Source organism: Balaenoptera borealis, assembly GCF_965194805.1.
Source record: "Balaenoptera borealis genome assembly, chromosome: 11".
Classification (NCBI taxonomy): domain Eukaryota; kingdom Metazoa; phylum Chordata; class Mammalia; order Artiodactyla; family Balaenopteridae; genus Balaenoptera; species Balaenoptera borealis.
Genome location: NC_138868.1, coordinates 53494989 through 53516744, shown reverse-complemented (window position 1 = coordinate 53516744; position 21756 = coordinate 53494989). Strand labels below are relative to the sequence as shown.

The window sequence follows — 21756 nt, the reverse complement described above, 5'->3', positions numbered from 1 at the left end:
GCAGTGTTATCAGGGGACAGAAACTGAAGCCAAGCAGGGCCTGAGCTGGAAAGTCTTCCCCTCCTCCTCAGGGGGGGTTCTAGGCCTGGCCCTGCTGCATGTTTGCAGGTGCCCTTCGGCATGTCACCCTCATCCTTGGGCTTAGCGCATCTGTGCTTTGGTGGGAGAAACTCCTGCCCTCCTGATTTCCCTACTACCTGATCATCGAACTTCTCTGGGCCTCAGTTCCTCTGAGTGTGTAAGGGAGTCTGACCAGGTGATCTCCAAGGTCCTCTCCATTTAAGATAATAATCTGATTCAGTGGTGATGAGAGGATAAGAGACCAAGACCCATGTTTCAGCTCCAGCTCTGCCATGGTTCCCTGTGTGACCTTGAGAGAGTCACCTCTCTCTGGCCTGCCTCCCATCTTTTCAGTGAGAGGATCTCATCCCTCCAAGAATCTGAATTTTAAGGTATCTGTGCTGCAGAGCAAACAACTTATAATAACAAGAGTGACCACTTAGAAATCAACTGAGAGAATGGTTATTTTTGCAGGGCCTGGGCCTCTTGCAGTGAACTAGTACACTGTACCTACTAGGAAATGCCTTATGTTTATATACAGCATCCCAGTGGCCCTATGAGGGGGATATCACTCTTCATATTTTTTAGATAAGAAAACTGAGGCTCAGAGCAGTTAAGCAATTTGCCTAAGGTCACACAGCTAGTTAAGTGGCAGACTCAGAATTCAGACCCAGGGCCACATAATTCCAAACCCACATTCCTTTACCTGCATTGTGTGGCTTCCTGTGAAGGGATGAGCACCTAGATTAGGAGGGGCTGTGAGAAGAGACAGAACTGATGGTGGTGGGGTGGAGAGAGCATTCTTGTGACCCCTTGTCTCCACTCCCTGGATACTTGGGTCTCCCCTTCTTTCTTCTGATCCCTGTTTATATGGGACTGGTTTGAAGGATCAGAATCCTTACTTTTGAGACTCACTGGAAAAGGAATAGGGAAAGGACTCAAGGTAATATCACTTCCTCCCAGGTACACATTGTGCCTTGCAGTTTAACAAGGGTTTTCGTAACCATTCCCTCATTTGATTTCACAACCCAGATGGGAGTGCCCCCATTTCACAGAGGAGGAAACTGAGGCCCAGAAAAGAGAAGTGACTCACCTAAGGTCATCTGGTCTCTGACTCCCAGAAGGCCCTTTCTCCTGCAGTCTTGCCTTTGCAGGCTGGGTCCTGAAGTTTGGGGACCTCGAGTTTCAGTAAAAGCAAGATGAGCCCAAGTAGTCATGCACACGTCCCCTCCTCTATGCTGGGCTCCCTGTTCTAGGCCAGGGGAGAAGGACACTGATAGCAGTAGGAAAAGCCTGAAGACGGGGTTCTAGCCCATTCTGCCCAGTTGTGTCTCTGACTTCAGAGGGTCCAGGCCCCTCCGCAGTCCCTCCCCATCTGTAGGATGGGAGAATCTCACCTCACTGGGTTGCTGTGAAAGCCTAGGGAGAGACTGGGTACAAAAACACTTTAGAAGCTGAAGGGTAACTGTTACCTCAGGGCCTGGAGTAAGAGTGGGAGGGGTACAGGGACCCCTCCTCTGAGGTGGCTGGGCCTTGCCCAGGACACTCTGCTGCTCCCTCCCTCCGCACCTCAGAGGGGACCTCAAGGCCATTTGCCCCCAGGGCAGGGGCTCTCCCAGCCCCTGGGCTGGTCCTCATCAGGGCTCGTCTCCCAGCTCCTGTTTGCTCTGTCTGTCAGGAGGGCCAGATCTACTGCGGCCTCATGACCTGCCCAGACCCGGGCTGCCCTGCGCCCCTCCTGCTGCCCGCCTCCTGCTGCCAGGCCTGCAAAGGTGAGTCTGTCCCTAGATCCGGCAGTGCCCGCCCATCCCACCGCAGGGACCTAGCCATGGACTGTTAGGGGGGAACCTCAGGGGACACCAAGCATGTAGCAAACCATTCTTTCCTCAGGGCAGTGGCTTAGCTGCAGCCTCTAGAAAGCTAAGCCTGTGTCAGAGGCTGATGTGCATTATTTGTTATTGCAATCTCAGGGAGCAGGAAGGAGGGGAAGGGAGAGTGAAGCAGGGAGGGAGGGAAAAACAACACAGGAATGTGCTGGGGAGCGGGCCTTTGCTTGACATCAAGTGTGACCTCTTGCTCTAAGTGGCCTTCTGCTCCTCAGAAAAGTCTGGAGGTGATAGCGGAGGAGGAGGAATTTGCCCGACAGCCACCAGCTCTCACTGGTCAAAGATTCACCCCAAGGCGGGGTGATTCCCTCACACTCCCCGGTTGTGCTAGGCTGTCCTGGGAGCGGGAGGTGGGAGTGGGGCAGGGTAAGAAGTGGGGGCAGAGACATGGAGGAGGTGTGGCACGAGGGCACCCGCCGGCAGGCTGAGTCTGAGGGAAGTGGGCTGGAGCCCATGTGAAGGGGGTGTTACTGCAATGCCTGCGGTGAGGGGACAAAACCCCTGCAATCAAATGAGGCCAAGAGGATCAGAAGAGGCACGAGAGAGGGTCTGTACAGGCAGTGACCGTGTCTCTTCCTGTCTTCCTCATGGCAGAGCTGGGCACAGGCCTGGGCTCACTGGAGCTCAGGGCACCCGTGTCAAGCAGAATCCAGGTAGCATCTCTGTATAGCGCAGAGAGAGGCAGCACACTGACGAGTGCGGGGCAAGCAGCTTGGGCAGAATGAAGTGCACAGGTGGCCGGACTGTCCCCTGTGGGCAGGACTTGAGGGGAGTGCTCCACTATAGAACGTTTCCCCAGATGCTGGCACTGTGGAAGGGCACCGGACCAGGAGCCAGGTGATCCCAGTTTAGTCCTGGTTCTTCCAGCTAATTCCTGCAGATTCCTTCCCCTCTCTGGGCCTCAGCTGTGCTGTGTGTGCACTGAGAAATTGGCCTTGGTGATTTCTAATGAACAGGCTGATTCCAACGTTATGGATCTTTGAACCCAGAATGCTCAGTGGTAGACACTCTGTATGTGAGGCAGGGGTGAAGGGGAGAGAATCCCACTCAGGGATCTAGGAAGCTGCAGGACTCCAGGGGGTTTTGTGTGCTGGTGCCCCAGGGTGTAGGGGATGGAGGAGTCCTAGGCTGTTCCAGTTGGAGGGGCAGAGGGGCTAGAGGGCAACCACGGGAGCATATAGTGTAGACCAAGTCTGGTGACTTCATGCGTGGCTGGGCAGAGAGGCTGCCCAGGGGACTGCAGCTAAGCAGGCTGGGATTCAGAGCCCTTGGGCCATCCGTGACGACACTGAACAAGATGCTCTGGCCCAGCCAAGTGGTTCAGTCTTAAGTGACCAAGAGGCCAGTGTGGGGAAACTGAGGCAGTGGCCCAGTTGTAGGGACTTCATCAACCCAAGGGTGAGGCGACGCTATAATGACAAGTAGGAATAAGTCCCCACTGGGACAAAGGGACCTACTGGTGTGGGGGGCTGCAGAAGTGGCAACAGGCCTTGGAGGGGCAGAGCCTAGAGGTGGTGGCCTGCAGGGCTCTGGCCCCAAGGCTGAGGAAGCAGAGGCTGACCCGACTCCCTTTGGGTTTCCAGATGGGTCAAGTGAGAAATCAGCTGAAGAGGACGCCACGCAGTCACCCCGTGGGGTGGTGAGTGCACAGCTTTAGGGACAGGGTGGGGAGAGGAGGGGAGGGGGCTGGTATCCAGGGCCTAGATCTCCTTGCTCTGGAGCAGGCAATACCAGTTGTGGTCCTCATTTCTCATCTGTGCCCTGGGTCAGCTCCATTAGCCGCCACCAGGTTCCAGGCCCTCTCCTTAGACTTCCATCCCGGCTCCCACCGTGGGCTGATGAGTCAGGAGGGGTCTGGGAAAAAACACCACACAGGGCAGGAGCAGGCCCCAAGCTTCCCGATTTCCCTCCTGGAAAATTCTGACGCTGTTCCGTCCAGAGCCTGTGTCTGTCCTTATTCAGGCCACCTCTGGGCAGCATGTCCCCCAGGGGAGTGGCCTCTGACTTGGGCCAACCTTCCCCATCTAGCTCCTGAGGTACCAGTTCTTTGTCTGGGGCTACCTCACTGTTGCTGGCTCCATCTTGACCCCTCTCCATCTTGGTCTAGAGTTAAGATGAGCTAACCTGCCCAGCGCTCTCTGGTCAGAGAGAAAGAGGTGGGAGAATGGGCTCACACACTGACTCACGTCCCTGTCTGCCACCTGTGCTATGTCTATGATGTGAATAGCTCCACCTGCTCTTTCATCCTGGGTCACCTGGACCCTGGGGGACTCGAAGGGGGGAGGGGGTTCCCCTTCCCAGAGACTCCCCGGGGGTCTGAACGAATGAGCTCTCCCTTCTCCCCTGCCAGCTCACCCCCACTTCCCAGGCTGGGCTTTGTATAGCGGGTCCTGGGCCACGGGACTTGACCATGTCATCCCCCTTCCTCCCCATCCTCTCCCCAGGAGGCAGCTAAGTGAAACCCACCAGACTTAGTTCCAGGCCCCGAGCAGCTACTTACTGACTTGCTGGATGCTGTGGGCAAGTCACCAATTAGGGGGCTGGGCTCTTCAATTCCTTTCTGCCTCTATTCTACTTGACAAGCATTTCCTGGGTGCCTCCTGTGTGCCTGGGCCTGTGCTGGGGCCTGGGACACAGTTTCCACTCTAGGAGCTCTTGTGGGCTCAGTCCAGCCATCAGAGGACTGACTCAGAGACTGTACAGTCAGAAAGGGGCTGCAGAAGAAGGCATGTGAGTGACTCAGGGTCAGTGACGGGGTGGTAAGCTCTGCCCCTTGCCCCCAGCCCACTTGCTCCTCTCCCACGGCCTGGAGCTCCCAATCCCCAATCTCTGGACTGGAGAGTCCCTGCCCTGTTAGGCTGCCTTCACACACACACACCCTTTGTTCTCACTGCCAGCCCTCCCAAGACCTGATCTGGAGGGGTGGGGTCTCGGGATGTTGGATTCCAGGGACTCAGGAAAGGAGGCTCCCAAGACCCATCACCTCCAGACAGGGCCTGCTCTCAGTCCTCCTGCCTGTGGGATTCCAGGGCCTGGTGGGATCTTCAGAGGCCCATCCCCTGTCCTATCACCTAAATCTTCTTGGACAAAGAAGAATTTCCTGACTCTCATCCCCACTACGTTCTCACCTTCCATTTCTTACATATTAAGTTCTCCAGGTCCCTGATCACTTATGTCTCCCAGATCAAGACCTCAGCACCCTTGCCCATCTCAGCCCCAAGGCTCTGGCTCTGCCAGCCTGAGAAGGGCTCAGTGGAGGCTGGATTTCCAAACCACTATCCTCTGAGAGTTTTCAAAGGCCCATTGCCTGGGAACACCTTCGACCCCATCCAGATCTTCTTTCTACCCAGAGCCTATGTCCTGTCTTCCCTGGGCCGTCAGGCTCAGTCACTCGAGCCATCCTCAGGCCTCTCACCGCAGCCTCTGTCTGGCTGCTCCTGCACTGGCAGTGGCCTGTCGGTGAGCTGCATCCTTCCTGCCCTTTGCAGAGACATTCCCAGGATCCGTGTTCAGGGGACGGTGGGAGAAAGAGAGACCCGAGCACCCCAAGCCCCACTGGCCCCAGCGCCCCCCTGGGCTTCCTCCCTCGCCACTTCCGACCGAAGGAGGCAGGCAGCACGACAGTCAAGATTGTTCTGAAGGAGAAACATAAGAAAGGTGGGAACTGGAGCCTCTGCCCACCCCTGAGGTGGGAAAGGGGGGCCATGACTGCTCCCACTTCGATCCCTGCACCTCCACTGAGCGGTTCCCCAATCTCAACTTGGCCATGAGCTTGTAGACCCCTAGAACGTCAGGTCTAAACCCCCATTTGATAGATGAGGACACAGGTTCAGAGTATTGAGTCAGAGACAGAACCAGTCCTGGAACCAGGACTACGGGCCATACAACAATATTTTTTTTAGCATCTGCCATGTCTTTGCTGGGAATTGAGGGACACAGAACAGAGAGATGAAAATGGTCCCTGTCCTCCAGGAGCACATAGACTAGTAGGGGAGACAGACATGTACATTAATTATTATAAGATAAGGAAGTGGTGAGGGAAAGTTTCTGATGAAGGAAGGAGGAAGCAGAGCTGGGCTGCAGGATGATGGTTGGGATGGATCAGGGAAGGAGGCTAAGGGGACAACTGTGGCAGCAGAGGGGGAGGAAAGAGGCCTCACTGCAGGGCACCCTGATTGGTGGAGCGGGAGGGGCTGCAGAGGCATCCGTCCAGCCCCTCTCTGTACAGATGGGACACTGAGGCTGAGAAGGGAGAAGGGACCTGACAGAGCTCACATGGCCAGGCAGTGACAGCACTTGATCACAGGTCTCCTACTGTCAGGCCATCCCTCCCCGTGCCCCACTGGAGGTGCCTGTGAACAGCAGGACTCTCCATCTTCGGCAAGAACTTACTGGCCCATCTCAGCCCTGAGTGCTGAGATGGGGGATGTCAGGGACAGAGGCCTGGTTTACTCCCTGGCCTCCACTTTGCAGGCAGTGTGGCTGGGCCAGGCTGGCGGAGCAGGGGCGCCCCAAGGACCTACTCCCAGCCGTTACTGGACTCTGACCCGAGTCCGAGGCACTGACCCTCCTCCCCTCCTGCCCTCCCAGCCTGCGTGCATGGCGGGAAGACGTACTCCCACGGGGAGGTGTGGCACCCAGCCTTCCGCTCCTTCGGACCCCTGCCCTGCATCCTGTGCACCTGTCAGGACGGCCGCCAGGACTGCCAGCGGGTGACCTGCCCCACTGAGTACCCCTGCCGTCAGCCCAAGAAAGTGGCTGGGAAGTGCTGCAAGATTTGTCCAGGTACAAAGAGAGCCTGGGGGCAGGGAGGGCACTGGCCAGAGTGAGCCATGGGTCTCTCTCCCCAGAGCACAGACACTTGGAACATCTCTGACATGGATGGGGCACGGACTCAGAGCCAGGGGACGTAGGGGTTATTACATGCACAGAATGTTAGAAGCACAGCAGTGAAAAATGCCCAACTCATAAAATATTAGACTTATGGAACCATCTGCTGTTACAGATTCAGAGACTTTCAGACATACATAGAATCAAATAATGTCCTGGATTCTGTGAAGTCATAAAATATTAGGCTATTAGGACTTTTAAGAGGAATGGCCAACATTTATTGAGCACTTACCATGTGCCGGGGTAGGTATTTTGGCTGAATTCATGTAATCCTCACCAAAATGGACAAGGCAGGCATCTTTATCTCCATTTTACAGAATGAGAAGATAAATACCTTGTCCCAGGTCCCAAAGCTGTAAGTGACAGAGCTGGGATATGAACCCTGTCTGTCTTATTCCAAAGACAATTCCCTCTTTTAATTTACTTATTTATTTATTTATTTTGGCCGCGCAGCGCGGCTTGCAGGATCTTAGTTCCCTGACCAGGGATCGGATCCCGGGCCCACAGCAGTGAAAGCGCCGAGTCCTAACCACTGGACCTCCAGGGAATTCCCACAAAGACAATGCTCTTGACCACTGCTGTCTTCCTTCAATCCTCATCAACATATGGGAAAACTGAGACCCAGAGAAGGGAAGGGAACTTCCTAAGTCACACAGCAAAAGAGCAGTGGAGCTGGGACTGGAACTCCTTCTAGAACCTGTCCCGTATCACACTCATCATCATCATTACTGCCATCGTCACCTCAATCCCTCCCAAACCTTTCATTCTATGTGTGTTCAGTGTGAGCCTGTGCTGGGTGGTATGAGTGACTCAGAAGACTTGGAGAACATGATTCCTGCCCTTCACCCTGTGGGTTTATTTTAGAGAGAAAACATACCCAAGTGAAACAATTACAAGGCAATGCAAGGCAGTGTGGGATTAAGGGCCTGAGGGAGAGGCATAAGCAAGAAGGGTTTTAGAAGCTACGGGTGGGAGGAAATGGTGCACTGAGCTGTTCCAGGTGGGCTGCCTGGAAGAGGTGGAAGGTGAGCTGGGCCCTGAAGGGTGAGAAGTTTCCTGACATGCTAATCAATGGGAGGTGAATGGGGGAGAGGCCCCCTCTCTCTTCCCCAGAGACCTCCTTCTCTTCCCAGGGGCACCAGAACTTTCCCAAGGACCCTATTGACCCTGAGGGGGATGTCAGACCAGTGGCCCCTCTTCCTCGGCTACCAGGGGTGGGGAAACAGAGTGTTCACAAGCTCCTTGTCTCTCCCAGAGGACAAGGCAGACCCTGACCACAGTGAGATCAGTGCCACCAAGTGTCCGAAGGCGCCGGGCCGGGTCCTCGTCCACACGTCAGTATCCCCAAGTCCGGACAACCTGCGTCGCTTTGCCCTCGAGCGTGAGGCTTCTGATCAGGTGGAGATCTATCTCTGGAAGCTGGTAAAAGGTGAGCAGTGGCCCACTCCCCCTCTGGCCTGTCCCCCTTCCTTTGCTCCAGACCCGCCAAGGGTGTTAAGGGAGTTTTGTTGATCAAGTGCCTCTGGCCCAGGAAGACCTGCCTTGGGCCACCTTCCAGCTTTGAGTCCCAGATTCCGAGATAGAGGGAGACTGATTCTATCTGACAATTCTGATAAGCTCACCCACTCTGAAATGCCAGGGCCTTGAAGTGCTCCCTCTCCTGGGGGAAAGGGGTTTTTACACTTTGTGAGGAGCCAGGACAGAGTAATGCCTACCCTGATAAAACAAAGAGCTGTCTATTGGTAGACTTTCAGCAGACTGGGAGGAGAGATCTTTTCAGGCAGGAGGGCCCTCACAGCATCCTCAAATCCTCAAGGCTAGTCTCATTCAGCCTTTTCTATAAGGTGGATTCTATCCCTCCAAGGTAAGTCGACATCAGAATATGTTTCTCATTCTGTGAGAAACTCACCCTGTTCATCAGGCTGCTCCTATCACCAACTGAAGGTCAAGAGTTTTCATTGATAAGGGAATTGCCGGGAGTTCAGTTCTGGGGCTCTTCTTGTAAAACATAAATCCCCTGGATAGAGTAAAACAAATTAAACCCTTTAACTGGGAATTAGCTCTAAGGTCAATTTACTGATGTGTTTGGCTGGCAGTGGGGAGGTGGGGGAGATGGGGGTTGGTGAAAGGGGATGATAATAAGAATGATGACAATGATAATAACAACCAATGTGTGAAGCACTTTGGAGTTTACAAAGTGCTTTCACGTTCATTATCATTTGATCCTCAACGATCCTGAGAGTTAGGTATTATTATCCCCATTTTACAGATGAGGAAACTGAGGCTCAGAGAGGTGAAGTACCTGGCCCAAGGCCACACAGCCAGTAAGTGGAGGACGGGAGCTAGAGCCCAGGTCTTGTGACGTCAGATGCGGCTCTTTCCCTGCTCTACTCTGCCCCCTGTCGTAGGAGGAATGGACGAAGAAAGCGGAGCTGTTCAGCCTGGAGAAGAGAAGACTCAGGGGGACAGGACCGCTGGCTTCATGGCTCTGAAGGACTGCCCCAGGCAGAGGGAGCAGTTGTGTTCTCAGTGACCACAAGGGTCAGAACAACAAGCGGGGGCTTTGGAATCAGACAGACCTGGGTTTGAATCCCGGCTCTGCCATTTCTTAGCTGTGTGGCCTTGGGCAATCACTTGACCTCTCTGGGCCTCAGATTTCTCTTCTGTTAATGGGGGAGAAGGGGTTTTGGAGGATTAAATGAAAGAATATAGGTACCACCCCTGACCTATAGTAAGTGCTAAAAATGTCAGCCTCCTTCTTATCCCGCCTCATCAGTTGGTTAGAATTGCAGAGAGGCAGGTTTCAGTTAATGAGAGGAAGCACCTTCTCAACCATAAAGCCTTCCTGCAGTGGAAGGGAGGAAGCAAGTTCCATTCACGCAAGTGTGCAAGCAAGGGCTGGGTGGGGATTTGGCCACTGGCTGAGGAGTAAGTTCAATAACCTTCATGATTGTTTTGAGCCTTGAGATTCCATCTTTCCCTGGACAGGTGGGGCTGCATGTTTATGCTGGGCCTCCTCCCACCCCTCTGTGACCAAAGAGAGTAACAGGCCCAGGCTCTGTCCTCAGGACCTCATGGCTCTGTGCCCTGGGTGCAGGAAGAGCTCCCTGGGAGCTGAGCTGGTCAGGGAAGGCTTTGTGGAGGATGGGCCTGAGCTGGACAGGATTTAGAAAGGCAAGAGGGGCACACTACAGGCAGGCCGACAGTGACAGCCTCAAACTCTGGTGCCAGAGCCCATGTTTACATGCCTGGTGCTCTGTGATTGGTATTTAGCAGGTACTATATATAATGTGCTTCAATTCACCCATATATAAGAAAGCTGAAGGGTATGTATTAATGCCCCATTTTGCAGATAAGAAAACTGAGTCTGAGAGGTAAAATGACTTGCTCAAAACCACACGGTTTAAACAGTAAAGCAAAGATTCAAACCCAGGTCTTACTGTCCCCAGTGCCGCCTCCACAAAGGTGACCTTATGCTTTTAGGGAAGGGCCTAAGGAAGGCCCAGGATGGCAGAGAAGGAGGCATGATAGCTCAAGGCAAAATCTCATTACCAGGCGGCCCAGCAAAAAGGAACAAGGTGGGGAGGACTCTTCAACTTCACAATGCCAGGCCCTGCCATCCTGTCACTAGCAAACCTTCCCCCACCCCCGCCCCGCTATCTCCTGAGCCTCTGGGTGCCTGAAATGCCCCATCAGCCTCCTTGTCTGTTACCTCCCTGTCCCAGACTGTGAAAGTCAAAACAAACTCTCCCAAGGTCTGATCGTCAGTGGGAAATCTTTCCTGTTTCCTCACCCAGACAAGTGGAAACAGCAGGCCTTGGGGGCCAGGAGAGGAAGAGGGCAATTGGCCTGGACACAAAGTGAGCAGGTGAATGCTGAAAGCTGGGCTGAGGCCACACCACAGTGGGACCAGCCCCAGGCCCAGAGTCTGAGCAGAGAGTTGGCGCAGGGTTAAAGGGCTTTTTAGAGTCTAGAATTTCAGAGTAGAAGGGACCTCAGGGGTCTCAATTCCTCCCCCAACCCCAGGAAGGAAGTCCCCCTGCAGCCTCCCTGATGGTCTCTAGCCCCTGACTGCACACACCCCCTCCCCACCTCCAGACAGGTCGTTCACTTGCCATTCTGGGCATGGCTCTACCCAGAGAGGGTTCTTCACACTAAGCTAAGCCTGTCCTATCTCTTGGAACTCGCCCACCACTGCCACCTCTGCCCGGGACACACAGAGCCCAGCCACTCTCAGGCCTGGCACGCCCTTCAAAGAGCAAGAGGCACAACCATGACCCTCAGGCAAGCTCTTGATTCCAGGCCCAAGATCTCAGACCTTTCAATCATGCTTTATAGGCAACAGCGTGGGGACCCGCCCTCATCCCCGTTACCTCTCCAATTTGTGTTTGGGGGTTTGTGCAGTGGCAGGACTGGAGCACCAGGACCTGTCCCCATCTCATGCTTGTGATGTGGCCTGGGCCTTTGGAGCAAGTCTCTCCCGTATTCTGGTCCTTGGCATCTGGACTGGGGGGCCTGAAGACAGCGCTGGGCATTCCCAGCTTCCTGGGCCTCAGTCCCAGGACCAGTGCTGTCTCTTCCCCTCGGTGGGATCCCACTTGGATTCCCATAAGCAAGGCCAGTTCTTGGTTTTCTTGAGGGCGGTGCTGGCCTAGCAGAGGTCTTGCTGTCACATCTGTTCTTTCTGGCCACAGACCCCGGTGGTAACAGCCGGCACGACATCAGAGCCCATGTGCTCAGGGCCTCAGCGCCATGTGTGGTGCCTGTGCTCCCCAGGGGATGCAAACATCAGGAGATCCAGCTAATACCTCATTCCCCCTCAGGGCCTGGCCTACACAGGGTACACATATATTTGCTTATCCATCCATCCATGGATTCATTCATTCATTCATTCAGCATGCCTAATGTGGGCCAGGTGCGGGGAACCCAAGAGGAACACCCTCCCCGAGTTCCCAGTCTGGTAAGGGAGGCAAGAGCAGACACAATGATAGCACATTAGAAATAGGAACAATCACAAACAGAAGCCAAGAGCTGTGGGTAACCCAAGGAGGAAATTATAACTATTTGGGGGAAGAGGGAGAATCGAGGAAGACTTCCCAGGTGAGGCTGGGAGGATGAGTAGGAGTTCACCTGTGGCAATTGGAGAAGGTGTTTCAGCAGAGGGGGCAGCATATGTAAAGGCTTGGCCCCCTCAGGGACCTCAAGTAGCTGATTAGGACTGGAGCACAGGCAAGGCCACTCAGAGGGATGGGGTAAACTGAGCCTTGAGCTGAAAGGGAGACTACAACCCTGACACCTGTAGTGCTTGGGTGTCTGAAGCAAATCACCTATTGATTTTTATCATACGTTCTATGTCCAGAAAAAAGCTTGACCAGGCCCTACAGGCCTGGCAGCTTTTCTTCCTTCTTTCCTCCCTCCCTCCTGCCTTTCCCCTCTCTGCATTGTGGACAGGTGAGTGGTGTGAGAGCAGGAAGGTGACGGTGACAGGAGCAGGGTCACAGAAGGGGAATGACGGGGTAACATGCATATTTTCCAATGACCACAGACAGGATCATAGATTAGAGGCGGGGTTAAAGGGGTCAGAAGTCTAGTGCAGTGACCCAGGCAAGGCATGATGGGGCCTGAATGGGAAGGGTGACAGTGGGGATGGGAGAACAGATTCAAAATATTTAGGGAATTTAGTCCACAGGATTTGGTGTCTGGTCAGAAAGAGGGAGGGGAGGGAGGTGACGGGGTCTGTCCCAGGTCTAAGTCACCCTGTTTCACTGACCACACACCCTGCCTTTCCTGCTCACGCCCTTGTCTCTGCCCTCAGGAATCTTCCACTTGATTCAGATCAAGAAAGTCAGGAAGCAAGACTTCCAGAAAGAGGCACAGAACTTCCGGTTGCTCACTGGCACCCACAAAGGTGGGACCCTGGGCTGAGGACTGGGGCCTGGGAAGAGAGCCGGGCTAGAAGCTGGGGCCTCCTGGGGAGTTCCAGGCTGCTGGTGCCGGGAGGAGGGCGGCTGTCAGCCACAGACGTCAGTTCCCGGCACAGGAATCCAGTGGGCGTCTGGGCCAGAGATTTCCCAACTCAGACGCTCTCGGGAGCTTGGGAGCGGGAAGGTAAAGCAGAGCCAGCTGGATTTGGTCTTGGGGGTGAGGGAGACAGGGCTGTCAGAGGTGGGGCTCTGAGCCCCTAAATCCTGGTGCTGCTTAGCGTCTCTCCACTGGAGCCTTTCCCACTGAAACCTTCTAACCACGTTCCTTCTGATGCCCTTAAGTTGCTCTACACTCCCCTGAGGAAGATGGACCCAGGTGGGTCTTCAGGTGGGGGAGAGGAAGTCACAGATGGGAGGGTCACCAACAGGAGTCAGGATACCAGCCCGGCCCACACATGTTGGTTGTTTGAAGGCGGGGTCATGTGTCAGAACCCTTTGGGATTTGGGGTGTGATGGGGTCCGCACCTCCCTCCTCCCTGTGGACTCCAAACTCAGGCTACACAGTCCTCGTTGTCCTAAGTTTGCCCCACCCCAGTCACCCTGTCTCTGTTGTGCACATGCATGCACACACACACAACACACACACACACAACACACACACACCCCCCTGCACATACACATACAGCACACACCCCTACACACACACACGACACTTCCTCTTTTCTCCATGCAGGTCACTGGAACGTCTTCCTAGCCCAGACCCCGGAGCTGAAGGTCACGGCCAGTCCAGACAAAGTGACCAGGACCTTATAGCAAAGACCTGAACAGTTGCAGATGTGAGCTTTATTATTTTTGTTGTTATATATTAATAAATAAGAAGTTGCATTACCCCTCAACCCTGCCTGCTGAGTCCATATCCAGTCTCCACGTGTTCTCACAGTGACTGCAGGCAGGCAGTCACTGTGAGAACTGTGGTTATCCCCATTTCACAGGGCTGGAAACTGAGGAAGAAGGGGCAGAGACTGGCCTGTGTCCTCACGGTGAGTTGTTATGAGAGCCAGGGCTAGTTCCCCCAGCCTTCTGATGCAGACCCTTGTCTGCCATCGTGGCCTCTCCCCTGCTCTGTGCTGCTTCTGTGCCCAGCCCCCAACTACGGCGCCTCCTGCTTTTGTGGGCCGTCCCCCTCCCATAGCTCTTTGGCAGTGAGCCTAGGAAGGGGGACTGACTGGAGTTAGCCAGCGGAGGGGGGTGCACGGAGCCTCAAAGTGCTTTCCCAGCAGATATTCCAGGGATCCTTACAATTGTCAGCTACACTTTACAGTGAGGATGCCGAGTTTAGGGAGGAGCAGTAATCTGCCTGAAGCCACAGAGCAGGGTGGTAGCAGATTTGGAATTGGATGCCCGGTCTCTTGCTCCAAGCTAGCACTCGTCCCCGTTCCACCGTGACCAATGTTATAAACCCAAATATTCTCACCTCAGAGGATTTCCAAGACTTGGCAGTCAGATTGCCAACCCTGGCACCACGGTCTGGGAAGAAAGCCTAACAGTTACGATTAAAGACAACATCAGTAATTTATCCTGCCCGCGTGTACAATTCCTTGCCATTTCAAAGATGTTTTAATGCCCATGATTCTACTTAAGGTGAACTAGTATAGGAATTACCCCCGTTTTAGAGAGGAGAAAACAGAGGTTCAGGATCGGCCACTGTCTTCCCCAAAGCCTCACAGTGATGAGTGGTGAAGCCAGAACCAGAATTCAGACCTACTGACTCCTAGACCTGTGCTCTCATCCCACGGCCATGCCCACTCCCACCCCAAGCCTGATTGGAAGCCGTGGAGAGACAGTGTCAAGCAGGCTTTTGGTTGGATTCTGCCACCTGCAGCCACTTAGAGGGCTCTGCTCCAAGTCCTGGTCTTGTACCTGGGCGTCTGAGGTCTGGGAAGTCGTCTAAGCAGCCTCCCAATGCTGCCCTTACTGAGCAGGGATGGGTATCACCCTCCCCAAACTCCCTCTGCCAGCTCCCAGGGGGCCTGGTTTGAGAGGCTGGGGTTTGAGGAACATGGTTGGAATCTCCCCCTCATCCTCTGAGTCAAAAGACATCCAACTCCTCCCAGCCTCTGCCTGTCCCTCCTGGAGAAGACTCGTCATTCTGGCCTTGTTTGCGCACCACGTGGGGTTAACTTGGAAGTCCAGGCATGGCTTCTGAGCCTCCTGAATTTAAAGCATAGGAGCCAGCCATTCACACCATGAACTGGTCATCCTTCAACCTAGCTCAGATGTCTCCTGCTCAGTGGGGCTTTTCCTGCCACGCCACCCCCACCCCTGCTCCTGCACAGGGTCGCCTCCCCTCGGCTGGAGAATGGGGTTGAAGGCAAGGCTCTGTAATCAGAGGCATCTCCGGGGCCTCAGGACAGGAATGACTTCCCTGTATACTTTTCCTGGTGTTGCAGGCCAACTGCCTTCCTGGTTTCTCTGATGGACTTATCTGAAGCCTGTGATGTTCACCCCAGATCTTTCCCACCATGGGAGCATGTTCAGCCCGTCAGCACCTCCGGACTTTGGTCCAGACTTTTCTGAGTGTATCAACATAAGGCTTGCCTTGGGAATCTCTAAGCAGCTCTCCCAGGGCTTTACATCACTCTGAGTTGTCTTCTCCTTCCCTGTATTCATTCATAAAACACTTTCTGATCTACACTGGCCTAGGCCTTGTGCTAGATGACTGACACAGTGTAAGGAACCAATATGGCCCTGCCTGTCCCTAGGGAGCCAGAATCTTGAGCAGGAGATGAGGCCTCACAACACCATGAGTACAAGGGCTGTGACAGCAGGGCTGTGGGGACCACAGCCCCTGCCCAGATGGAGGACACTTCAGCTAGCTCTGAGGGATGAGCAGGAGTTAGAAGAAAAGGTGGAGGCAGGGAGAGGCGGGTGGGACAGTGGTACAGGAAGAGACAGCTTCATGGAAGACGAAAAACAGCATCTTACAAGGAGAACCACAAACAGCTCACTGTTGCTGGATAATAAAATGTGAGGCAAAGAGCAGAGGGAGGTGAGGCTGAATGCCCAGCCGAGAAGCTTTGGCATCATCCTGAGGGCAGCAGAGAGCCCTGGAAGGGTTTCAGTGCTTTGGTCAGATTTGTGGTTTAGAAAGCTGGCCCTGCCTGCTGGGTGAAGCACGGTGTGGAGGAGAGAGGCGGAGACCAGGTAGGGGGCTGCTGTGGGATCCGTGGAAGGGATGACAACGCCTGGGCAGGAGAGAGGCGATGGGGATGGGAGAGAAGGCAGAGCTGAGGAAGAGGGGGGAGTCCGGGTGCAGCTGGTGCCTCACGTGGTGACTGAGGGGAGAACCCAGGAGTTTCAGCTGAGCTGAGTCTCAGGAGAGAACCCCAGCCCTTTGGGTATATTATGGTCTGGAGAGGAGGCTGGGCCAGAGACAAGGATTTGGGAGCTGTTGGCCTGCAGGTGGTAACTAACGCCAGGAGATGGGAGACATTGGCCTGCAGAGTGAAAAGAGAAGGGTCATTAGGACAGAGCCCCGGGGCATCAGCAAAGGAACTGCATGGAGGCGAGAGACAAGCCAGGAGAGTGCACGGCTGAGAGTCCAATAGGTGAAACCTGGAAAGGGTCCTCAGTGGGGAAAGGGGGCTTCTGGTGACCGTGGCCGTGGGCAATGTGAGGGGAGCTGGGAGGCAGGAGCAGGTTGTGGAGGGCTGAGGCGGTGTCTGGGAGGTGAGGAAACAGACGAGCCTTTGAAGAACTTGGGTGGTAAAGGAGAGGAGAGAGGCAGGGCAGTGGATGGCAGTGAACATGAGATGGAAGAAGGGGGTTTTTCAGGCGGGAGAAATTTAAGCAAGTCTTGCTGATGAGGAGACCTCACAGGAGAGGGAAAAGTAGAAGAAATAGGAGTGAGGATGGAGGAAGGGAAGATTTAGGGACAAGTTAAAATCCATTCTTCCTCAGCCACTAACTCGTTGCATAACCCTGGCTGGTCTCCCCATGAGTGTGACGGGGGAGAGGGATGGTCTCCTGGGGCTATGGTGACCTGGGGCTGGTGGTCTCCTGGGGCTGTCCAGCTCTATCCCTGATGGGGCTCTCTGAGACTGCAGCAGGGAGTCCTGTGGGATCCACTATCTTGGTGGCCAGGGTGGGCTCTGGATGAAGTAGGGACATCCCCTCCCACATGCACGGTCAAGTCCGTTGTCTCATCTAATCCCCGGAACAACCCAATGAGGTGGGGCGTGTCAACCACATTATGGAGATGAGGAAACTAAGGCTCAGGGAGAGGAAGTGACCTAATTAAGATCACACATTAGTAAATGGAAGGCTTGGATTCCAGCTGAGGTCTGGGATTCTGCACCCTGATGGATCCCAGAGCACTGGAGGGGCCAGGTCCTGGGCTGGAGCAGGTGCAGGCTCTGCTCCACTCAACCTTCCCAGGTAGCTTCCTGGCCTCTAAAGTTGATCATCCTATTATGAGGCCAAGCCCGGCCTCCAGGTTTCCTGGAGAGGCTCCCTCCTCCTCCTCCTCCTCCTCCAGCAGCTGTGAAGCCACCTCCCCCTGTCCCCCAACAAACCCTGGGCTCTGGGAAATGGCAGTATTTCTGAGAAACAGGACATGGCCTGTGGTTTGGGACTGGCCTGGGGGTGAAGGAAGGCCTGGGGCCCCACCAGGCACAATGGCATCTCTCTCCAAGGCAGGCCCGGCCACCCTCCTTCCCTTCACCCTGGTCCCTGGAAGACACCCACTGCCTGCCTTCTTCACCCACAGGGTCAGTTCGTGGAAGATGAACAGGAAGCGCCTTAGGAGGTTGGCTGAAGTTGGGAGGGGCTGGGGGGTGTGGGTTTCTGTGCACAGGGGTTATCTCAGACCTTCTATAATGGGAGTTAGGACCTGGATCTCTGGTCCCCAGCTCAAGGCTGTTTGAATGACCACATGACACCTAATGTCTCTCCCCACCTTCATCCATCCCTGGCACAAAACAGAGCCCACATAACTTGCCCAAAGTCAAACAGCAATGAAGAGTTGGAGCTGTGACTGGAACCTGCAGGGTCTGGCCCCAAAGTCTGCCCTCTCCCTCTGCCCCATGATGTCCGGGATGAGGATGAGATCTGTCTTCTCGCCAGCTCCCCTGCCACCAGCCTCTCCTCTCCACGCTTTCCCCTTCCTAGCAAGTCTTACCTATCAAACCAGAATGATCTTTTAAAAATACAAATCTTACCCTGTCTCCCCTCCATTAAGCCCCTCCTTCAATGGCTTCCCTCTGCCCTCAGAATAGCACTGAAACTTCCTCTCCTGGCCCTTCAGGATCTGACTCCTGCTGCCTCTTCAGCCCTAATTCCCCCACTTTTTCTCCCAGCTGCATCCCAGGGTCCGGTTTGCTGCCCCACCTGATCAAGTTGGGATGGGTGTGGGCTCTAGGAACACCTGGATCACAGGATCCGACACCATCAGGATGTTCTCTCTCTGTTGCCCCCTGCCTATCAGCAATTTCTTTCCAACCAGCTCTTTCAAGAAGCAGATATACCGTGCACTGCTCAGCATCCTGATAGCTCTCAATTAGATAAGATACAAAGGTTCTTCCCTTCCAATTCCAATAGAGAGATTCTCGGGGAGAACTTGGATTGGTCCATCTTGGGTGATCAGGAAGGAGGTATTAGAATCATATGATTGGACTGGGGGAGCAGTCCCCCAAATAAAGGGTCACAAAAGGAATCCCTGTTCCCAGGCTGCCACTGCTACACCTTCAGACCATTTCTTAAGCCAGTGTCCTCTCTTCCACACCTTAAACATGCTGTTCCCACTTTCTAGAATGCTTTTCCCTGTTTTCTGCCTATAGTGGTCCAGCTTAGACTTTAAGCCCTCCTCAGAATAGCCCTCCCTGGTTCCCTCTGCTGCCCCAGTATTGCACACTCTTCTGTAATTGAATTCATCCTTTTGTACTGCAGTGATGTTCCCGAGCCTTTCGCCCACTGGTCAGTAAGCTTCTTGAGCCAGAGACCACATGGTGGTTATCTTTGTATTCCCAGCCCCTAGCAGAGCCCTAATAATACGTACTTATTGAAGAAGGAAAGGAGAGAAGGAAGGGAAATAATGACGATGAAGACAATGGTGGTACAACGTGGTTGACTGCTGACCTATAGTAGGTGCTCAATAAATGCTGAGCCCTCGAATCATCGCCACTACCATTTTCACCACCATCACCACCAGTGCCATCACCATTATTGCCACCTCCATCACCAGGACTACCCCTCTCATTTGCAGGGCCCAGCCAGGAATACAAATAGAGCCTATTTATCACATCCTAAATATTTAAAAGCTATAAATCAAACTAACAAACCATTAAATAAATATGTTCTATCTTCCTACCTTGACAAACATATTCTCTTCATGACCTGGAAGGCCAAGTTCAAATTTTAAAATTTCTGACTTCTCTGAATTCTTTGCCAGAGCATGGAAGCACAGGAAGACCAACCCCCTGGCTTCTAGCTCCTGGCCCAACTCTCTTCTCATTCCAGCTCTGTCCTGAACTATGAGGAGCCTCATACACACATAGACTAGGTGGAGATACCCTAGTCTACATGTCTTTGGTGGTTTTAAAACATGTCTAGAAATGTTTTTATACTCCTCTCATTGAGAGGTGTGGCCCATGTGCCCTCCCCTTAAGTCTGGGTGGGCTGTGACTCATTTGTAACCCAATAGACTATGCTGGGTGACTTCCAAGACTAGGCCAGAAAAGGCAATGCAGCTGCTTCTCTGTTTACTAAGATACTTGCTCCAAATAAGAAATCCAAGTGCTCTGAGGCTGCCATACTGTGAGGAAGCCCAGAGCACATGGGGAGCCTATACATGGATGCTCCAGTCAACAGCCACAACTGGCCTCCCAGCCAACTACCAGCATCAACCATCAGATATACAGATAAAGACCCCTCCAGATGATTCTAGCCCCCAGTTACTGAGTCTCCCCAGCTGATGCCCCAGACATTATGGAGCAGAGACACACCATTCCCATTGTGCCCTGTCTAAGTTCCTGACTCACAGAATTCATAAGCATTAAAAAATAGTTATTTTACAAATAATTCTTAAGTTTGTATTGAAACACAAAATACCCCAAATAGCCAAAACAAGTTTGAGAAAGAAGAACAAAGCTAGAGGGCTTCCCTGGTGGCGCAGTGGTTGAGAATCTGCCTGCCAATGCAGGGGACACGGATTCGAGCCCTGGTCTGGGAAGATCCCACATGCCATGGAGCAACTGGGCCCGTGAGCCACAATTACTGAGCCTGCGCGTCTGGAGCCTGTGCTCCGCAACAAGAGAGGCCGCGATGGTGAGAGGCCCGCGCACCGCGATGAAGAGTGGTCCCCACTTGCCACAACTAGAGAAAGCCCTCGCACAGAAACGAAGACTCAACACAGTCATAAATAAATAAATAAATAAATAAAGAACGTGAATTTCTTTAAAAAAAAAAAAAAGCAAACTGGGCTATTCATTTCAGTAACAGTCAAGTGGTCTTAGTTTGCATTCAATTTCCAATCAGTTTCTCAATCTATTTCAAAAAAAAAAAAAAAAGAACAAAGCTAGAGGTATCATGCTTCCTAATTTCAGACTATACTATAAAGCTACAGTAATCAAAACAGTATGGTACTGGCACAAAAACAGACACATAGATCAATGGAACAGAATAGCCCCAAAATGAACCCACACTTATATGGGCAATTAACCTACAACAAAGGAGGCAAGAATATACAATGGGGAAAAGACATCAGCTGGGAAAGCTGGACAGCTACATGCAAAAGAATCAAACTGGACTACTTTTTCACACCATATGCAAAAATAAACTAAAAATGGATTAAAGACTTAAGTGTAAGACCTAAAATCATAAAACTCCTAGAAAACATAGGCAGTACGCTCTATGACATCGGTCTTAGCAGTATTTTTTTGGATATGTCTCCTCAGGCAAGGAAAACAAAAGCAAAAATAAACATATGGGACTACGTCAAACTAAAAAGCTTTGGCACAGCAAAGGAATTTATCAACAAAATGAAATAGCAGCATAAGTGAATGGAAGAAGATATTTGCAAATGATACATCTGATAAGGGGTTAACACCCAAAATATACAAAGAACTCATACAACTCAACATCAAAAAAAGAAACAACCCAATTAAAAAATGGGCAGAGGATCTGAATAGTCATCTTTTCCAAAGAAGATATACATATGGCCAGCAGACACATGAAAAGATGCTCAGCATCACTAATCATGAGGGAAATGCAAATCAAGACCAGAATAAGATATCACCTCACAACTGTCAGAATGGTTATTATCAAAAAGACAACAAACAATAAGTGTTGGCAAGGATGTGGAGAAAATGAACCCTTGTGCACTGTTGGTGGGATTGTAAATTGGTGCAGTCACTATACAAAACATTATGGCGTTTCCTCAAAAAATTAAAACTAGACCTACCATATGAACCACCAATTCCACTTCTAGGTATTATATTTATCCAAAGAAACAAAAATACTAATTTAAAAAGATATATGTACACCAATGCAGCATTATTTATAATAGCCAAGATATAGAAGCAGCCTAAGTGTCCATCAACATATGAATGGATAAAGATGTGATATATATATAGAGATAGATAGATAGATAGATAGATAGATAGATAGATAGATAGGAATATTTCTCAGCCATGAAAAAGAATGAAATCTTGCCATTTCTGACAACATGAATGGACTTAGAAGGTATTATGCTAAGTGAAATAAGTCAGAGAAAGATAAATACCACATGATCTCATTTATATGCGGATTCTAAAAAAACAAACAAAACAAAAACAGACTCATAGATACAGGGACCAAATGGGTGGTTGCCAGAAGGGAGGGAAGTGGGTGGTGGGCAAAACAGGTTTAGAGGATTAAGAGGTACAAACCTCTAGTTATATCATAAATGATATTTATTTATTATGTAATATACAGCATAAGGAATACAGTCCAAATATTGT

The 21756-nt window shown here is 52.3% G+C and overlaps 1 protein-coding gene across 5 annotated transcripts in view; it reads left to right on the top strand.

The window, feature by feature from the left end:
• Positions 1-18455, top strand: part of CHRDL2 (chordin like 2) — a 36692-nt gene extending 18237 nt beyond the window's left edge. Inside the window, exons 5-13 of one of the 5 annotated variants that reach the window (XM_082343188.1) lie at positions 1739-1832; positions 3530-3585; positions 5435-5603; positions 6537-6731; positions 8092-8265; positions 9106-9160; positions 12652-12744; positions 13494-13596; positions 15211-18455. In XM_082343188.1, coding sequence (XP_082199314.1) covers positions 1739-1832; positions 3530-3585; positions 5435-5603; positions 6537-6731; positions 8092-8265; positions 9106-9160; positions 12652-12744; positions 13494-13584 — 927 coding nt within the window. In that variant the 3' untranslated portion in view covers positions 13585-13596; positions 15211-18455. The other 4 variants (XM_082343190.1, XM_082343187.1, XM_082343189.1 and 1 more) reach the window with 4 other exon arrangements.
• The last annotated feature ends 3301 nt before the right edge of the window (positions 18456-21756 follow it).